Source organism: Uloborus diversus, chromosome 5 (assembly GCF_026930045.1).
Source record: "Uloborus diversus isolate 005 chromosome 5, Udiv.v.3.1, whole genome shotgun sequence".
NCBI lineage: Eukaryota > Metazoa > Arthropoda > Arachnida > Araneae > Uloboridae > Uloborus > Uloborus diversus.
The window spans coordinates 118881128-118897433 of NC_072735.1; the positions used below are offsets into that span (position 1 = coordinate 118881128).

Genomic DNA, 16306 nt, shown 5'->3' on the forward strand with positions numbered 1-16306 from the left:
GAGCGCCGTTTATTATCCTGGAGAAACAATTGGAACCGAAGATTAAAAAATTAGCATCTTATGTAACTATTTTTTATTTGAGTGTGTGCATTTTTTAAAATTGGTGTACAAATGTCGCAAAAAATTGATTGAATTTTCACTGTTTTTTTCTAAATAACGTATTGCGTAACATTTCAGTATTTACTTATTTTGAAACTACTTTTATTTATTTATTTATTTATTTTTTTTTTTCATTTTTCCCATGTGTCAGTCTTAAAGGAGCGTAGCTAAATATTCTACGAAATGTATAAGTCTTTGAGGATTTCAACTAATTCACTGGCAGATACTTCTAATGTTTGCTGAAACTAACTTCAAACTTTTATTTTTAGCCCCCCTCCCCCCTCCATTTTCTTTTCTTTTCTTTCTTTTTTTTTGGAAAAAGTGCATTTTTGCCCTTTTTTTCAGTTTTTCAAGGTCAAATAGCGTCGGCTAAATATTAAACAAATTTAGCGAAATTTTTTATGGGTAATAACGGGCCCATATAGCAACTTTTCCGCACTATCCAAAAACAGATTTCCAAAAAAAGTTTTTTCAGCCCACCCTAACCCCCATGCTTCACAGTCGGCAAGAGGCATTCAGATTAAAGGCTTCTGAGGGCGTTCGCCAGACGTAAACGCGCCCGGTAGTCTGAAATAGGGTAAATGATGATTCATCTGACCATATTACCTGATGCCACATCTGTGGGGACCAAACTTTGTGGTCTCTGCACCATTGGCGTTGCTTGAAAGCATTAGTTGCCGTCACCAAAGGTTTTCGAATTGCCACTCTGCCATAAATGTTCGCAGCATGAAGTTCCCTTTTGACAGTTTTTGTTCAAACGGGGTCCTGGAGATGACTATTCATTTCAGATGTTATTTCGGATAAGGATTGCTTGCGCTTTCGGGCTAGCATGCGCTTCAAAGCTCTTCTATCCCTATCAGCAAGCTTTGACTTTCGGCCACTGTGGTGCTTTGAAGACGTCGTCTTACCTTCTTTCGTGTATGCTGTCATAACCTCTGACACCGTACCTCTTGCACACCCCAAAAGCTTTGCTGTTTCCATAACTGATACTCCACTTAAACGCGCCCCAACAATCATTCCTCTTTGGAACTCTGTAAGGTCTGACATCTCAACTTATTACAGAAATTTAGAACCAAGCACGCAACATTTGTGACTACTGTTGAGACACTGATAGGTTCCTCTTCACGCTCACCAGGTAGCAGACTTCTGTTGCAGGTGGCGTGGCTGTACTATAGGTGTGAAATACGGCATACTTTTTCATAGGTGTTCATATTATTTTGTCCCCCATCTGTAGATCCTCTTGCAGCTGATTTGCTTGTTCTTCATTTTCTACAATCCCCATAACTTTGGCATCATCAGCAAAACAATTCATGTTCCCAGAAATATATTTATGAATATCGTTCATAAAAACAATGAACAAAACAGGCCTTAACACTGATCCTTGAGGAACCCCACTTAAAACCTCACTCCATTTAGAATAATTTCCCCTCACAACAACCCTTTGTTTCCTGCCGTTCAGCCAGTTTTTTACCCAAATGAAAATTTTCCCTCCTATTCCTATATCAGCTAATTTGTTAAGTAGAGCAACATGTGGTACTTTATCGAAAGCATTTGGAAAATCAATGTAAACAACATCTACAGGCTTCTTATTAAATCATGAAAAAGCATGACAACATTTTACATTTTAAACAAACAGTTTTTTTAATGTAGGTGCAAAATACATTACTGCAAAAGATTTTCATCTCCAATTATGGGCAACATTATGACAATGAGCAATATCAAAATGAACAAAACACTAAAAAAAATCAATTTTATAATTCACATTTACTCTTACGAATACATTTTACAGGCTCTTCCAATCTTCAGCTAAAACACTTTCAAGAGCTAATTAAAGAAATGTTATAGTTGAGTTATTCCATGTCAAGTGACCTAGGGGTCCCCACTCGACCATCTCCATTTTGGATGAAATTTTATAGAGGTGTAGAGATGCCTTTGAAACTAATCTATGTAAATTTTCAGCTTCTTAGATCCAAATCCTGAGAATCTAGGATCTTCGAAAAATGTGATCCAAGATGGCGGATTACCTTTTTGTGCCAAATTGCCAAGTTTACAGGAAATTTTATTAAATGCCTGAAATTTTAGGCACTTAAAGTATGTTTGATTGTTAGATTTGATATTTGAATATTCAAATATTTTTGTGAATTTGAGCTCATTAGATTTTGTGTAGCATGCACGTGAACTTGTGAAAAAGCGCAATGGGAAATTTTTTTTCCTGGATTTTAGGCTGTCATAAAATCTGAACAAAAATAATTCAAAAAGCTCATACTGCATGATTCCATTGTAAAAATGCTTGTTTTTAATGGGTTACAGTTACAGAGCTTAAATATCTATTTTCTAAAAGATATTGTGATTCAAAGTGGCTATCAAAACAGCTCAAGTGAAAAATAGCCTATTTTCAAAGCAATATCGCTCAAGTTTGACACCTTGCATCTTCTTTTCATTTATACTATTAGAAAGAACATTTTTTCCTTTCAAAATAAGTTTTTTCTTTGATGGTGTGCTTTCGAACAAGGACAAAAAAATGAGTTTGAAATTATAACTGTCATAACGAATTGCCATGTTCAATCTTAGATTTTGGGACATTTTATAACACTGGAAGCCTGAAATTTTAGGAGCTTAAAGTACTTTTGCTTGTCAATACGTTCTAATATTTTTGTGGATTTGAGTTCATTAACTTTTGTGCAGCACGTATGCGAAATCTTGACAAAACACAGCAGAGAAATTTTTCCATGGATTTCAGAATGTCATAAATTCTGAACATAAATGATTCAAATGCTTGAACTTTGTAATTCTATTGTCGATATGCCTGTTTTTAATGGGTTATAGTTGCAGAGCATAAATATTGATTTTCTAAAAGGTATTGGCATCCAAAGTGGCTATCAAAATAGTTCACAAGAAGAAAAGCCTGTTTTTAATGCCCTGTAGCTCAAGTTTGTCAACATGCAACTTTTTTTCATTGGTACCATGAGAAAGAACATATTTTTTCCTATAAAAATAGTTTTTCTTTTCGATGGTGTTCTTTCAGATAAGCAAGAAAAAAAATGTGCCTGAAATATATTTTTGTTAGCGAGAAAATCTCGTTCTACAATAACTAAAGAATGGTGAATGCCATGACAACCGACTTATAGGGATTTCACAACTGTTATAAGTCAGAAATAGTTTTTTATTAATCATTTAAAAAGTTTTTTTGCAAAGTAAATATGTTAGAATCAGAAAAGTATTTTGTTCAAAAATCAGACTGATAGATACACCGGATAGAACAAGATAATTTTCTTTTTTTTTTATCATATTTCATTTGCAAAGTATCTTTATAAATGACTAATAAAAAAACTATTTCTGATTTATAACAGCTGAATAATCCCTATAAGTCGGTTGTCACGGCACTCACCATTCTATAATCATTGTAGAACAAGTTTTTCTCGGTTTATGTAAAAACATTACATAAAACGTTACGTGAGTTACCTCCTTTATGAAGCTCTAATAAATATTTTCTACCAAATGTAGAAAGATGAAACTTCAGGTATATGATTAACATATCAAGTTAATTTACAATTTGAGATACAGTTGGCTCTCTGTTTAACGACGCTTTATTTAACGACGACTTTTCACGGTCCCAGATGGTCCATTGTAGTGTTAAAAACATTCTATTTAAGGACGATTTCTACTTAAGGATGATTTCTTGTGGTCCCTTGAAAGTTGTTAAACAGAGAGCCAACTTTATTTTTCTTTTAACCCCCTAATTTAGGTTAGGGGAAAAACTTTAGTACTTTACGCGTTACCGAAAAAAAAAATAGTCTGAGTATTTTCCAGGGTTGAAATTTTAATAAAATCTTACTTTTAAGTTTTTTAACTCATAGTTATAGTAGAACATTTGTTTCAATATTATTTCATAATTTTTTCAAGAAAAAATTAATGATTAAGAAAAATATGGCTTTTAAATTTATCTTTATAACTGCATTTTTATTTATTTATTTATTTATTTTTTTTTTTTTTTTGTGCTGTTTGTGTGCTACCAAATATGGCCAAAATTTCATAGAAAAAAATGTTTTTATTGAAAAATTGATGCTGAAATTGAAAATGGTAGATATTTTTTAATCTAAAAAAAAGATTTGTTTTCAATTTGTGTGAAAAAAATATTTGAGTGTATCAGGACCACTTTTCGTGAACTCGCTCTGAAAGGTAAATGTTAATATGCTTTCTAGCACTAATGGGGTATGTCTTATAAATGCGGTCTGCCTTACTTTATCTATGATAAAGGTAATGGGAAAAATTAAGCAACTCAGTACTATGCTCATGTTTTATTTGGTATAATTTTTTACTCTTTATTTACTTTTTTGGTGATTACTCATCATCACCATGATGTTGAGAGAGTTATACCTAGTCCAAATAACTTCTGTCTTTCTACATTAATTTCACCATTTTGACTTTTCCTTTTGTATTCACCAATATTTTATCTAAAACTTCTCCCACTGACCAGCTCAATCTCATTTTTAGTTTATTTTCGAATTAATTTTATTTTTCAAATTTATTTTGCTAAATTTATTGCTGCAATGGCATATTACTGTTAGTTATCAGTTATTATTATTATTGTTGTTGTTGTTTCTTTTGTTCTATTTTTATTCTATTTACATTATAAATTTCAGATCAAGGAGGGAGTCTTTGGGGCGGTTAACATCACTTCCCTTCCATCCAGTTCATGTAAAAAAATAATTTAAAATATGTTTATTGTGTTTCTTCATGAATTATGAACAGTACAACTTGAATTATAGAAAATTCTAATAAATGAAGAATATCTGTTTTGTTTATTGACTAAGAAGAGAACAAAAGACTTTTCCTGCAAAGTAAAATATTTTTACAATATCAGTGATACCAAACTAAAAGCAAAGTTCTTCTACCAGTAATTTTTCGGGAGGCAAGAGTTTAAAGGCAATACATTTAAATATACAATATAAGAATGACATAACAATGAGCAATATAACAAGGTACAATACATTGAGGCTTACTGTATCTTATAATTTTAAATTTAGAAAAATGTTAAAAAGAATATTATATAGAGGAGTAAAAGAAAATAAACAAAATGAAACCTTTTAAAGAATTTAAATGCTACACAAATTTTGTAATCTGAAACTCACTTTTTAATTTTAGAAAAAATATTCATATTTAAAAATAAAAAACTATTAACAAAATTATAACAAACCTTAAGACAAGACCCAAAAACTCATTATTTTAAACAATAAAATAATACTATGAATATATAAAAGCAAAAATTCTAGATAAACATAATTATGATGTACAGTCAAAACCTCGTTACCATGACACTTTTCAGACTGTCAACAAAGCGTCGTCATAGCCGGAGCGACGTCATAACCAGAATAATTTAAAAATTCATAGTTAAACATTAGTTAACATTAAAATTAGATTTAATCAGGAAATTAATAGTATCTGCATTTTAAATTAGATTAGTTGATATAGTGCAGTAGTACAAGCAATTATTATTTGAGTTTTGAAAAAAACAAGTTTATAAAATGAACATAAAATCCATTCTGTCTTAGTGAAAATTTTGTAATCAATGACCAATCAAAGCAATTGTTGAAACAGGTAATGCTATCCTGAAAAGGAGCAAGAAATTGGCCACCATTTGAGACCTCTCTCCTTTTACTCTTGATGTCATTTTTGTTTAAAAAAGTGTTTTTATTCTTCTTTTTTAAATACAGTGGTTTTCTCAGAACTTACTTAAAATCAAGTGTTTGCTTCATCATATAACAAAAGGTTCTGAAATTTATTGTTTCCTCCGTAATAGTTAACCTTAACAGCAAAAAGAAAAAAAAATGGTCCATTGACTTTACACTACACCTCCCTCAGTCTGTAGCTTCAGACAAAGGAAAAGAAAAAAACAAACAATAGTGCTGAGATGTCCACAAGAAAAACATGTTTTGTATGAGAATAATTTTATTATCATAGTCGTACTAAAACCTTACAATTCAAAGAAATTTATTTTTTTTTGCCTCCGGTAATAGATTAAAAGCATGATTTCCAAATAGGGAAAACAGGTTAAATTTTTTCGCATCAAAAGAGCAAAATTATCACCCCCCAAAAATTACCACCCGGGGTGCCCCTGCCCCTCCCTAGCTATGCTATAGTAAACAAACTATTCATAAAGTCCATTGTTGCTCACGTCTGACTCGCCAAAATAATTTTCGCTCGCGCTTAAGTTGCTGAATTCATCTTCAGAATGTCTTACACTCAACTCAGCATCATTGCCAGTTGAATAATCATCATTGTGAATGTCGGTACTATTATTAGCTGTCTCGGTAAAATCATCAATATCTGTAATAGAAAACATGTAATAGATTACATGAGGCAGCAGGCTGTGCTTCGACTGTAACATCTTTTATTGTTTGCGGTAATTGTTCATCAGTAAACCATTTAAATACATATTGGTTATCCTCAATTTTCCACCCACAATCAAGAGGCGAAAAGCTTGTCTGATTTTTTTAAATGAACATTTCTCCAAATTTGCGAAATGTAAGCTGTTCAAAGAAAATGTTCACAAAGTTCAGATTGACATGACAGTAAGGATGATGGATCAAAACTCTTCATGTTATCGAAAATCAGCCATCAATGCCATCCATACCAGGAGTCTTGAAAGGCTAAAATGAGTTAAATGCCCAAAGAACCCTTTCATAAGTGACAATACTTCTAGCACAGTCCCATCTGCATTTTGTACACCTGATAATAGGTATTATGGCAGAAGGGAGTGGGCAATCAATAACATTTGAACCAGGGAAGTGGACCTTTAGCGTCTCTGCTAGGGTATCACTTCCAGATTCAGTGAAGCTACCGTCAGTAAGCTTTAGTGTATTTAGGTCGCAGTTCCTGTCTCTGGTCATGAATTTTGTTATTCTGGCCATAGCAGGAACATCTTTATTATTATCACAAAAATTCCTTTAGGAAGCATATTTAGCATCCCTGATGGCTTTATTGTAATCAGTGAGAGTGCTTTCATAAGTATCCCAATCACAATTTTTCTTAGCTCTGTTGAAGAGCTTTCTGCATTTGCTGCGTAGGTCACTGATATCTCTAGACCATCAAGGAACTATCTTTGGCGAGTCAGTGACGTTAGCGTCACAGTTCTGGTAGTAGGATCGGAGAATGGCACGTTGCAACTGGTCAACAGACAACTCCAAATCCAATAATGAACTAAACTTACCAGACAAACCGTGAATAGACGACTTGAGACCCTCCTTAAAGGCCTCTCAGTTTGCGTTCCTGGGATTCCTGTAAAGGAAAGTATGTCTCTTTAGACCTGTAACAGAGAAAGAGATTAGTCGGTAATCAGATAAAGTTGTTTCATCAGATAACTTCCAATCCGTAACCTGATCAATGCAAGAATTGGCTTTATATAAGTAATGTATTAAAAAACTGTCGCTATCTCCCCTACTATATATGGAATAAGTTAAGGACTTTGAAAAAGTGACGTGACATCCGGAGTGTGGTGAAATCCGGGTGTCACGATAACGAGGTTTGACTGCACAATAATTTCATGAAATGTTTCCACACATTCAAAATACTGAACACAAAAATTAATTTTAAATAAATATATCAAAAAAAAAAATCAAGTAACTGACTTACTTTTCTCTCTGCAATATTTAACAAACACATGGCAGCAGAAGTTTGCAAACATTCATCTCCCAACAACTGACATAGCAACTTAAGCATAGACTTATTTTCAAAAATGAGATCAATAGGAACCCATTCCAGAAATAAGCATATTGTTTCCAAAGTAACTTTTGCCACTCGACATTGTATTAGTGCCTATAAAATATTCAATTTAAAATAACTGCAGTAAAAATAATAACAACAATATCTGATTTCTTAGGAATTAAAATGACTTTAAAGCAATTTCATTTGTTTTTGAACAGAAAGAGAACATAAATTACATAGTATATTATTTAATAATGACTTTTCAAATGTATAATAGTGGTGCGACATAGATGAAAAACATTGATGTTCAAAATTAAAACATTTGATGGTATCGATACATTGATCCAAACGCATCGATGTTCTGAAACATCGAATTTTTCAATGTATATTCATCCATAATAAGCTCTAAAAATGCTTTAATGAAAGGACTGAATTCAGTGATCACTTTATTAACAAAGAAGAATTTTGAGCTAGATCAAAAGAAAGCTGATAGTAATAATGATAATTATCAACATTCGAAATCAAGTAAGTCAATAGGATAAACAACTTATACAGATAAAATATAAAACATTAAGTCAATACAAATTACTTTAAAAAAATTCATGACATCTTTTACATTTCCACCTGAATAATGCAAATACTCAACATAAGTTATTTAATAATTAATGCATAACAATTGGGGAAATTTATACATTTTTTCACAGATGATAACATGCATGCACAAAAAATGCAAAAGAAAAAGTAAAGAAGAAAAAAGGAAATAAAATACATAATAAATTATTGTTCTCTTCTACAAACTTCCAATGGTATTGCATGGAAGAATAGTACAACTTATATTTAAAAATCAAGTTATATACAACCCAAATTCAAAATAATAGAATTTTTTTCACTTTTGGGAGAAAAGTTTATTCTAACCAAATATAAGTGCAAATTAGTAACCAAACTAAAAGGAAGAAAATTTTTAAATAAACAATATCAATACTTGAATGTATAATTTTTTGCTGAATTCAATTCTTTAATCCTATCACACATTCATTCTACCTCCTATTTACATTCATCGCTTCTGACACTGTTTTCAGGCTCTCTTCAATGCGGCAACGAGTCCAATTTTGTTAGTGGGCACTCGGTCTTGAACCACTTTCTTTAGATTTGATGGTGCCACAAATTCTTGATTGTCTTGAGATCGGTAGAGTTGCTTGACCAGTTTAATACCAAAATTCCTCTTTTTTTAAAAATCTATAAGTCTATTTAGAGATGTAACACAGAGTAGAATCTTACTAAAAGATAAAATGTCACTAAATGTGTAACTGCTGTGCCTCAGATAAAGTATCATGCAGTATTATTGATAAACAGTGGAAGTCACGCATTGTTTTATTTTATGATATATAAAACTTCCCAATTCCAGCAACCCTCATGCACTCACAAACCTAGAAGGGTGTGTCAAAATGGAGAGAACGTCTCACACAAGATTTCCCATACGCTTTTCTTTTTAAACGTCAAACCTAAACACCTTTTTTTGTTCACAGATATTTCAAAAAAAAGATTCATCACTAAGTATAATGCTTTTCCAACCTTGTTGCCCCTGTTTGAGCTTCTCTTTGCTTCAGGAGATTTGAGCACGTTTTTGCTTCATGTTTATCTTTGGTCTTACTTCGTAGATCCACCATTAAAACTGCAGTTTATGCAACCGTCCAAGTGTAGTTGGCGTGGATAAGATAACTATACATTCTGTTCAACACTTTTGGACGTAAGAAGCATTTTTCAATGATTATTTTGGTAAATTCACTTTAATTTGGTTTTATCTCTGCCAGGTGTTACAATTTTTCTGCCTTGTTTACTTTGGTTACTTTTTAGTTGGTCAGTCCTTCGATATTCCTTTAAAACCTTACATACCATAGACTGTAAAACTTTCATTTGAATTGAGTTGGATAGATTTTTTGCTAACTTTAAGAAATGATACAATATAACTTCGTTTTTTTCTTATTTATCACCTTGGCAACACATTTTGAGCAATAAAAGGAGTTTTAAAGAGTGTAAAATTATCCGGGCGCAAAGCTCCATACTTGTGACAAACTATAGGATAACAGGTATGCAAATATTTTCGCTACTTCAGGGTGGCGACAGGAACAGTAAGAAAAAGTTCTCTGACTTTTCCCTGATTTCCCTAATTAAGTTCACCAAATTTCCCTGATTAACGTTACCAATGATAATGGTTTTCTTTCTTTGCGCTACCTGAAAAGCATTGCATATTAAATAAAATGCAATGTTTAAAACGGTTTAAGCTGTAAATTAAAAATATATATTGAAAAGATGCTCTTTTTTTTTTTTTTTTTTTTTGTTAAAAACAGTACATTAAATTTTGGGCACAGAAATCTTATAGGAAATCTAAAACAAATACTTTACTTCCAGGAACCAGTTAACATAAGAATTAAGAAATTATCAAAACCACTCTTAAAGACATATCTAATCATGATGCAAGTAAAAAATTTAAATGGAAATAATCATGAACTGAATTTTCAAGCAGTATAATTGTTGCTGCAAGAATGATAAGTGATAGTTAGAGTATAGAAGTAGTGTAGTTTTACTTACGTAAATCATTAATAGACATATTTATGTAAAACAAATTTAAATCTTTCAACAACCAGTCATATTGAGCTGTTCTCTAATCAAAAACTTTGGTTTTAATGAATGAATGGGGCATTTTAAGTGTTAAAAAAATAAAAAATATTTATTTAATGTACACAACTCAATTTCAAATGATTTCATTAGTTGTCAAAAAAAAAATCTTATATTACTTTAGTAACGAACAACATTGAAATGCAAAAACAATAATTGAGATTTCAAAATATATATATGTATATGGTTTTAAAATACAAGAGTTTTAAAGTCTTTAAAAAAAAAAAAACCTTCGTATAATCTGAAGTGACAACAAATAATACTATAGCAAAAAAAAAAATCATTTTTAGTCAAAATTTAATTTTAGCTATTAAATTAAAAACTTCAAGTGATAACTTTTAAGATTTTATCAACCTTATTAAAAAAATAAAGATTTCATCTTGAAATTGTGATAACAGTATGTTAAATACTTCAAGACAATGAGTAAAGGCAAGGCAGCAAAGTCAATAATGATGGCTTCCTCTTTGCCTGTAGGGTTGTTTATTTTACGTAGCATGGAATGCTTAGAAGGAAAATTCAAGCTAGCTAAAAAGAACAACTTTACAGACACACAAGAAATCTTAGGAAGCTCATTCTAAGATTGAATACTTTGACCTTGATGAAAAAAAAAATGCACAAATATGGGGCAGTCTATAATCATATTGCATTAATTTTAATTTTTTAGAACAAATAATTGGTGAAAAACTCGTAAGGAATAAAAAAAAACTTCATTTTGCAAAGAATAATGTTTTTCTTCATTTCATCAATTTTCCCTGAATTTTTGTTGTTTTTTAAAATTCCCTGATATTTCCCTGATTTTTCCCTGAGTGATAAAGTTTCCTGACTTTTCCCTGATCTCCCTGATCTGTCCCCACCCTGTACTTTTTAAAGTTCACATTGCATGAATAGATTATTCTAATCTTTTGACCCATATAAAAACCAATATAATTTTCCAATATGTTAATGATCCATAAATTGTTAAAAAAATAACTGAAAAATTATTTAAATTGATTTACTTATTCATGAATAACGAGTTTTAATCTTTTTAATTTGCATGCATTCATTTCTCCCAACTCAGGGACAAGTTTTGTTTAATAAGTTCAGATATTTTATTATTTTGAATTTGAGTTGTACAAAGATTATAACTATTTATAGCGACCTAAGATGCATTATAAATACACATTTAAATTAAAATTAGTTTTTAAATCAACGACTTATTGAGAGCAGAGAACAATAATTTTGGTTCATATTTATCTTAGAGGAAAATTATGATAAAAAAATACTCGTGTTCATATTTAGGGGAAACTTCAGAAACACCCAATTTTCTTTTTGACAGTGAGCTGGAAAAAAGGATTGTTAACTATTCTGCAATGTAAGTTTACTTCTATAGACAACTAACAATAACTCTTTCTAATACGGTGGATCCTGCAATAACTAATATCATAAATGTAGACACATTTACTTTCTTAAACAACATTTTTGGCTCAAATGCAAAACATTGACATCGGAAAAACATGGAACGCAAAACATCAACCCTCAAACAAACCATTGATATTTCAATATTTTAACAAAAACATCGATATTTGAAAACATCGACATTGATGTTGCACCACTAACATATAAAATTCACTCACCTCAGTTTCAGCACCAACTTGTTTCTGAAATAAGAAATTAAAAATTCATTAAAATCTATTCCAAGAATTTAATTCTCTAAAATAAACAAACAAGCAAACATTCAAGTTTACCAATTCTAACCTATATATCTAAGGTACAGATGGGATATACCCCCCCCCCATTTGGCGACATCCGATTTTTTGTACAAAATTGAAATATTTTTCTCGTTAATGAGGTGATAATTTTTTAAGCATGGCATCCCTGGCGAAATTAACCTGTGTTTGGTAACCCGAAGACAAGCTAGTTGGATCTGTTCAAACTTGTTTACTTGGGTTGTTTAGATACGTGTTGTTTCGTGCAATATACCATACAGGAAAGCTTATTTTGTGTTAGTTTAAATTCAGTAGTTATGTTTTGAAGTAAAAACATTAGAAAATGCCAGTTTCTTCAAACTTGAACGTTAACTAAATTTTAACTCCAACGTGGTGTGTATCTGTAACGTGCCAATGTCATATGATGCATTGTTTTAGACTGAGTGTGAAGATTTATACCATAAAAAGGTAAGTTCTTCATTTTAGAATTAAGAAAAAACCTCTCACTTCCGAAATTCTTTGTTTTTACAAATCCTTGAGGGGTTCTTGTAGTTTTTAACTTTTTTTACTGTTTGTAAATTAATTTTACAAAAATAGTACGGTTATTTTGTTCTAAAAGTTAATTCTTATCGATGCCACGAATTATTTAGACATTCTATTAACGTGCTTAGGTACTGAATTTCTGAAAATAAGTTGCCTCCAGCATTTTATAAAAATATAAAGGTGTTGTTTTATGTAATATATAATAGGTATTTTGAAAGCATGTAATGATAGCAAATAAATGTATGGTATTTTTGTACTATTTATGTTTAGGATGTTTTGCTGAGACATTTCTACTTTTCATACATCGAAATTTGAGTAACTAAGCGCTTTTTTGGCTGAAATAGTTATTGATTTTGGGGATGTTTTCCGCTTTAAACATTGCAATTTGAATCGCTTTGCTCTTTTTTAGCAGAGTATGAGAAAAGTTTTTGTTTGATGAGATGCATGATGGAAAATAGCTTTATTTCTATTGGTACATATTTCATTGGTGAGCTGTTATAGTAATTTGTCAATTTAAGCATTTTAAATACTTTCTAGTAATTGTTCTTTGTGTCCAAAACTTTGTAGTTTCTGGTATTTTTGAAGCATATATTCGTGATGTTTTTTGTTGTGGTTTTATGTTGTTTTTATATATATTGTGTTCTGAAGTACTTTGATCATATTTTTTCCTGTTGGCGCTAAAAAGGCATCGCTAAGAACGATGTATGACATATGTCGTCATACATTGTTTTCTTGGCGACGCTTTCTTGGCGCCATCAGGAAAAAGTCGCCAAGGGTGGGGTATATCACATCAGTTCCATATCTAATAAGTATCTTGCAGTTATATAAGTATCATTCGGGAAACATCATGTCAACAATTATTATGCATCGAAGAAAGGCTGTAGGTTAATTTCAACCTCAGTGACACAGCATTTGTGTTTGTTGAACTCATATATGAATAAACAAAAACTGATCATTTCATACACTTCTCTTTCGGTAAGATTTATGAGTAGTTAAACATCTAAAAGTGTATGCTCTGAAAATTTTGATATATTTTCTGTGCAACTTCTCAAACTCAAAATCGAAAAAGTTAAGCTAAACAAAGAAAGAAGGAGGGACGAGAATTCTTACTCACAGATTCTGTACTGAAACTATGATTTTCAGCATTAAGCGTACCATTTTAAACAGGGGAAAAAAATAATTGTTTTGATTACTTAATAGGAAATTATGTATCTTTGGAAAAAGAATACTGAAAATTTTAAGAGTATTAAATTCTCCCCAATGTCAAATAAGTCTTCGCTAGAAAAGATGACAACTAGTCATCTTTCTAACAACTAGTTAAAAGTCATTTTGAAAGAAAATTTTTGACATATCATTGAAAAATAAGTTGTTATAGCTATTTAGGTGACTCACAAATCACATTACTTTTTAAACTTGATTTTTATAATAATTTAGTTCAAAGAGGTTCTCAAACTTTTTGCTTTGTGGATCTCTTGCCTATTTTTTTTATTTTCATAAAACCCTTAGTAGTGCCAAAGCACATAAAAGTAACATAGAAAAAGTATACTTAAAACAACTTCCAGATAAGGAATTTATTCTCTAAATTACACTTCACTCCTCTGTAGGAAATGTAAAACAAAAGCAATAAAATTAACGATTTTTGAAAAAATCAGCCACTTGTTTTTGTTTTTTTCTACAAAAACATTTTCTTAATTTTAGGTTATACTTTCCTAAGCATGAGTTTTACAGCCAACTGTGTTTTCTCTTGCCCTTCTAAACACTATAGTAGTCTGTCAACCTGTTATAAAGCCGTTTCACAAGTCATTAGCGCCTGTGTTTTGGACTGGCTTTTGTCACTTTCCACTTTGCTCTTTTCCTTCACCTATTGCTTTCTTTGCAATCCCTTAGCCCCTTCCCTCTCGCTCCCGTGGATATGCTGTGCTGGGGTTTGGATCTTCATTTCTTGCGCTTGTGATATTGCCGTGCTGTGGTGTGCAATATTAACGCAACGAAACGATTAAAATCAATTAATTTTCTTTTGCCCCGAATACATTTTATTTCTCTTTTTATACACTAGATGGCAGCACCTGTCAATTTTAAACGTAATTGCGGATTTTAAATGTAATTGCAGAGATGCAGGAATGAATTTTCGTACTCCTGTCCAGGTTGTGATGTTGGCCTTTGTATTTCATGATTTGAAATTTACCACACAAGAAAAATTAACTTATCTTTACTTATATTACACAAAAGATTAATGAAATTCTTTTTTAATGTTTAAACGACGTATTTCTAAAATTTTCGCTGCTTGCTTGGGCTTGCTCGTTGACTTTTCATAAAATTTTATATTTTTTAAAAATTTCAATCTAAAAAATAATGAAAATGAAAAATTGAATGCACATGTTGTTCATACACTTGCTTTTATATAATTTTCTTAAATAAAAAATAGACACTTTTATCACTTTTTTTTTTTTTTTTTTTTTGAAAATTAATCGATCGTTAAGGGCTTAATTTGACAGTTAACCGAGTTTAGTATTTCCCCCCTAGAGTGCTCAAAGATAATCTGCAGTGGATAATCCACTCCCAGATAGCGAGGTGTTTACTGTAATTACCAAAGAACCAAATAAATGTAGATTTCTGCACTCTTGTTGAAGTACTTGATCTTGTAGCTAGCAAAATTGATGAATTTTTGCTTTCAGCAAAAACAATGAAAATAACAAATTCCTTGTGGAAGGGAATAAAAAAAAGGAAATTAGTCAGAAAATGAGAGAATAGACAGATGGAATCTCTTAGCCAAAATGTTATAGATCAGCAAAATAATGAAAGTCATCCATTAGAAACAAGTAATTGAAAAGTGATTAATTTTGGGAAAAAATGCTGCTAAGCTTGAAATTTAAGCTTTCGTTTTTCTTCTATAATACAATTGATTAATGAATTAGTATAAAATCAAAAATTAATTCAAAATGAAGGTAAGAACAAGAAAAATGATATAACTTGCCTTATCAGATAACTTACATTTAAAAAATATTTTTCACATTTTTCACTCAGTGTTTTCCAGAAAAATGCAAACATTTCATTAAAAGATGAGCTTAGAGACTTGTGTATCTCTCGTCTTCGTTTGTCAGGAACATTTTGAAATTGCATTACGTCTTCTGCAAGTCTTAAAAATATCAACAAGACTAGTTCGACTTGAGCATCCTAGAAAATAAGTATTAAATACTTGCATGAATTTTAATCATAAAAAAACATAGTTTAATTGTTTGAATTCATGAATTAATTTGTTAAGTCAGATGGATAAAATTTGGAAACAATGTTATGCGAAAAATCAAATGATAGGCCAGGGGCGGCATTTCAGCATTTCATTTGGGGGGGGGGGGTCAAGTTTCTTAAATATGTAAGTATTATCACAGTGCGGTTCTAAACACACATTAGCTAACAGGAAATGGTCATAAAATGGGTTTAATATGAATAAAAATTAGTGTTTAGAAGCAATACTAATGTATCAGTGCCCAGTGTCATTCTGTTTTGCCAGTACAGCTAAACATAACAGATGGTGAGAAAGTTCATGCCCTTCAGCATGTATGACTTCGTTTGAAATTTTTGCCCATTGTGCTTCGAAAATA

At 31.1% G+C, this 16306-nt stretch overlaps 1 protein-coding gene across 1 annotated transcript in view; it reads right to left on the reverse strand.

The window, feature by feature from the left end:
• Positions 1-16306, reverse strand: part of LOC129223097 (exportin-5-like) — a 112557-nt gene that overhangs the window by 73508 nt on the left and 22743 nt on the right. The window contains exons 5-8 of the mRNA XM_054857664.1: positions 15699-15881; positions 12093-12116; positions 7803-7914; positions 6341-6426 (exon numbers count right to left, since the gene is read on the reverse strand). Coding sequence (XP_054713639.1) covers positions 6341-6426; positions 7803-7914; positions 12093-12116; positions 15699-15881 — 405 coding nt within the window. The remainder of the gene's footprint in view (positions 1-6340; positions 6427-7802; positions 7915-12092; positions 12117-15698; positions 15882-16306) is intronic.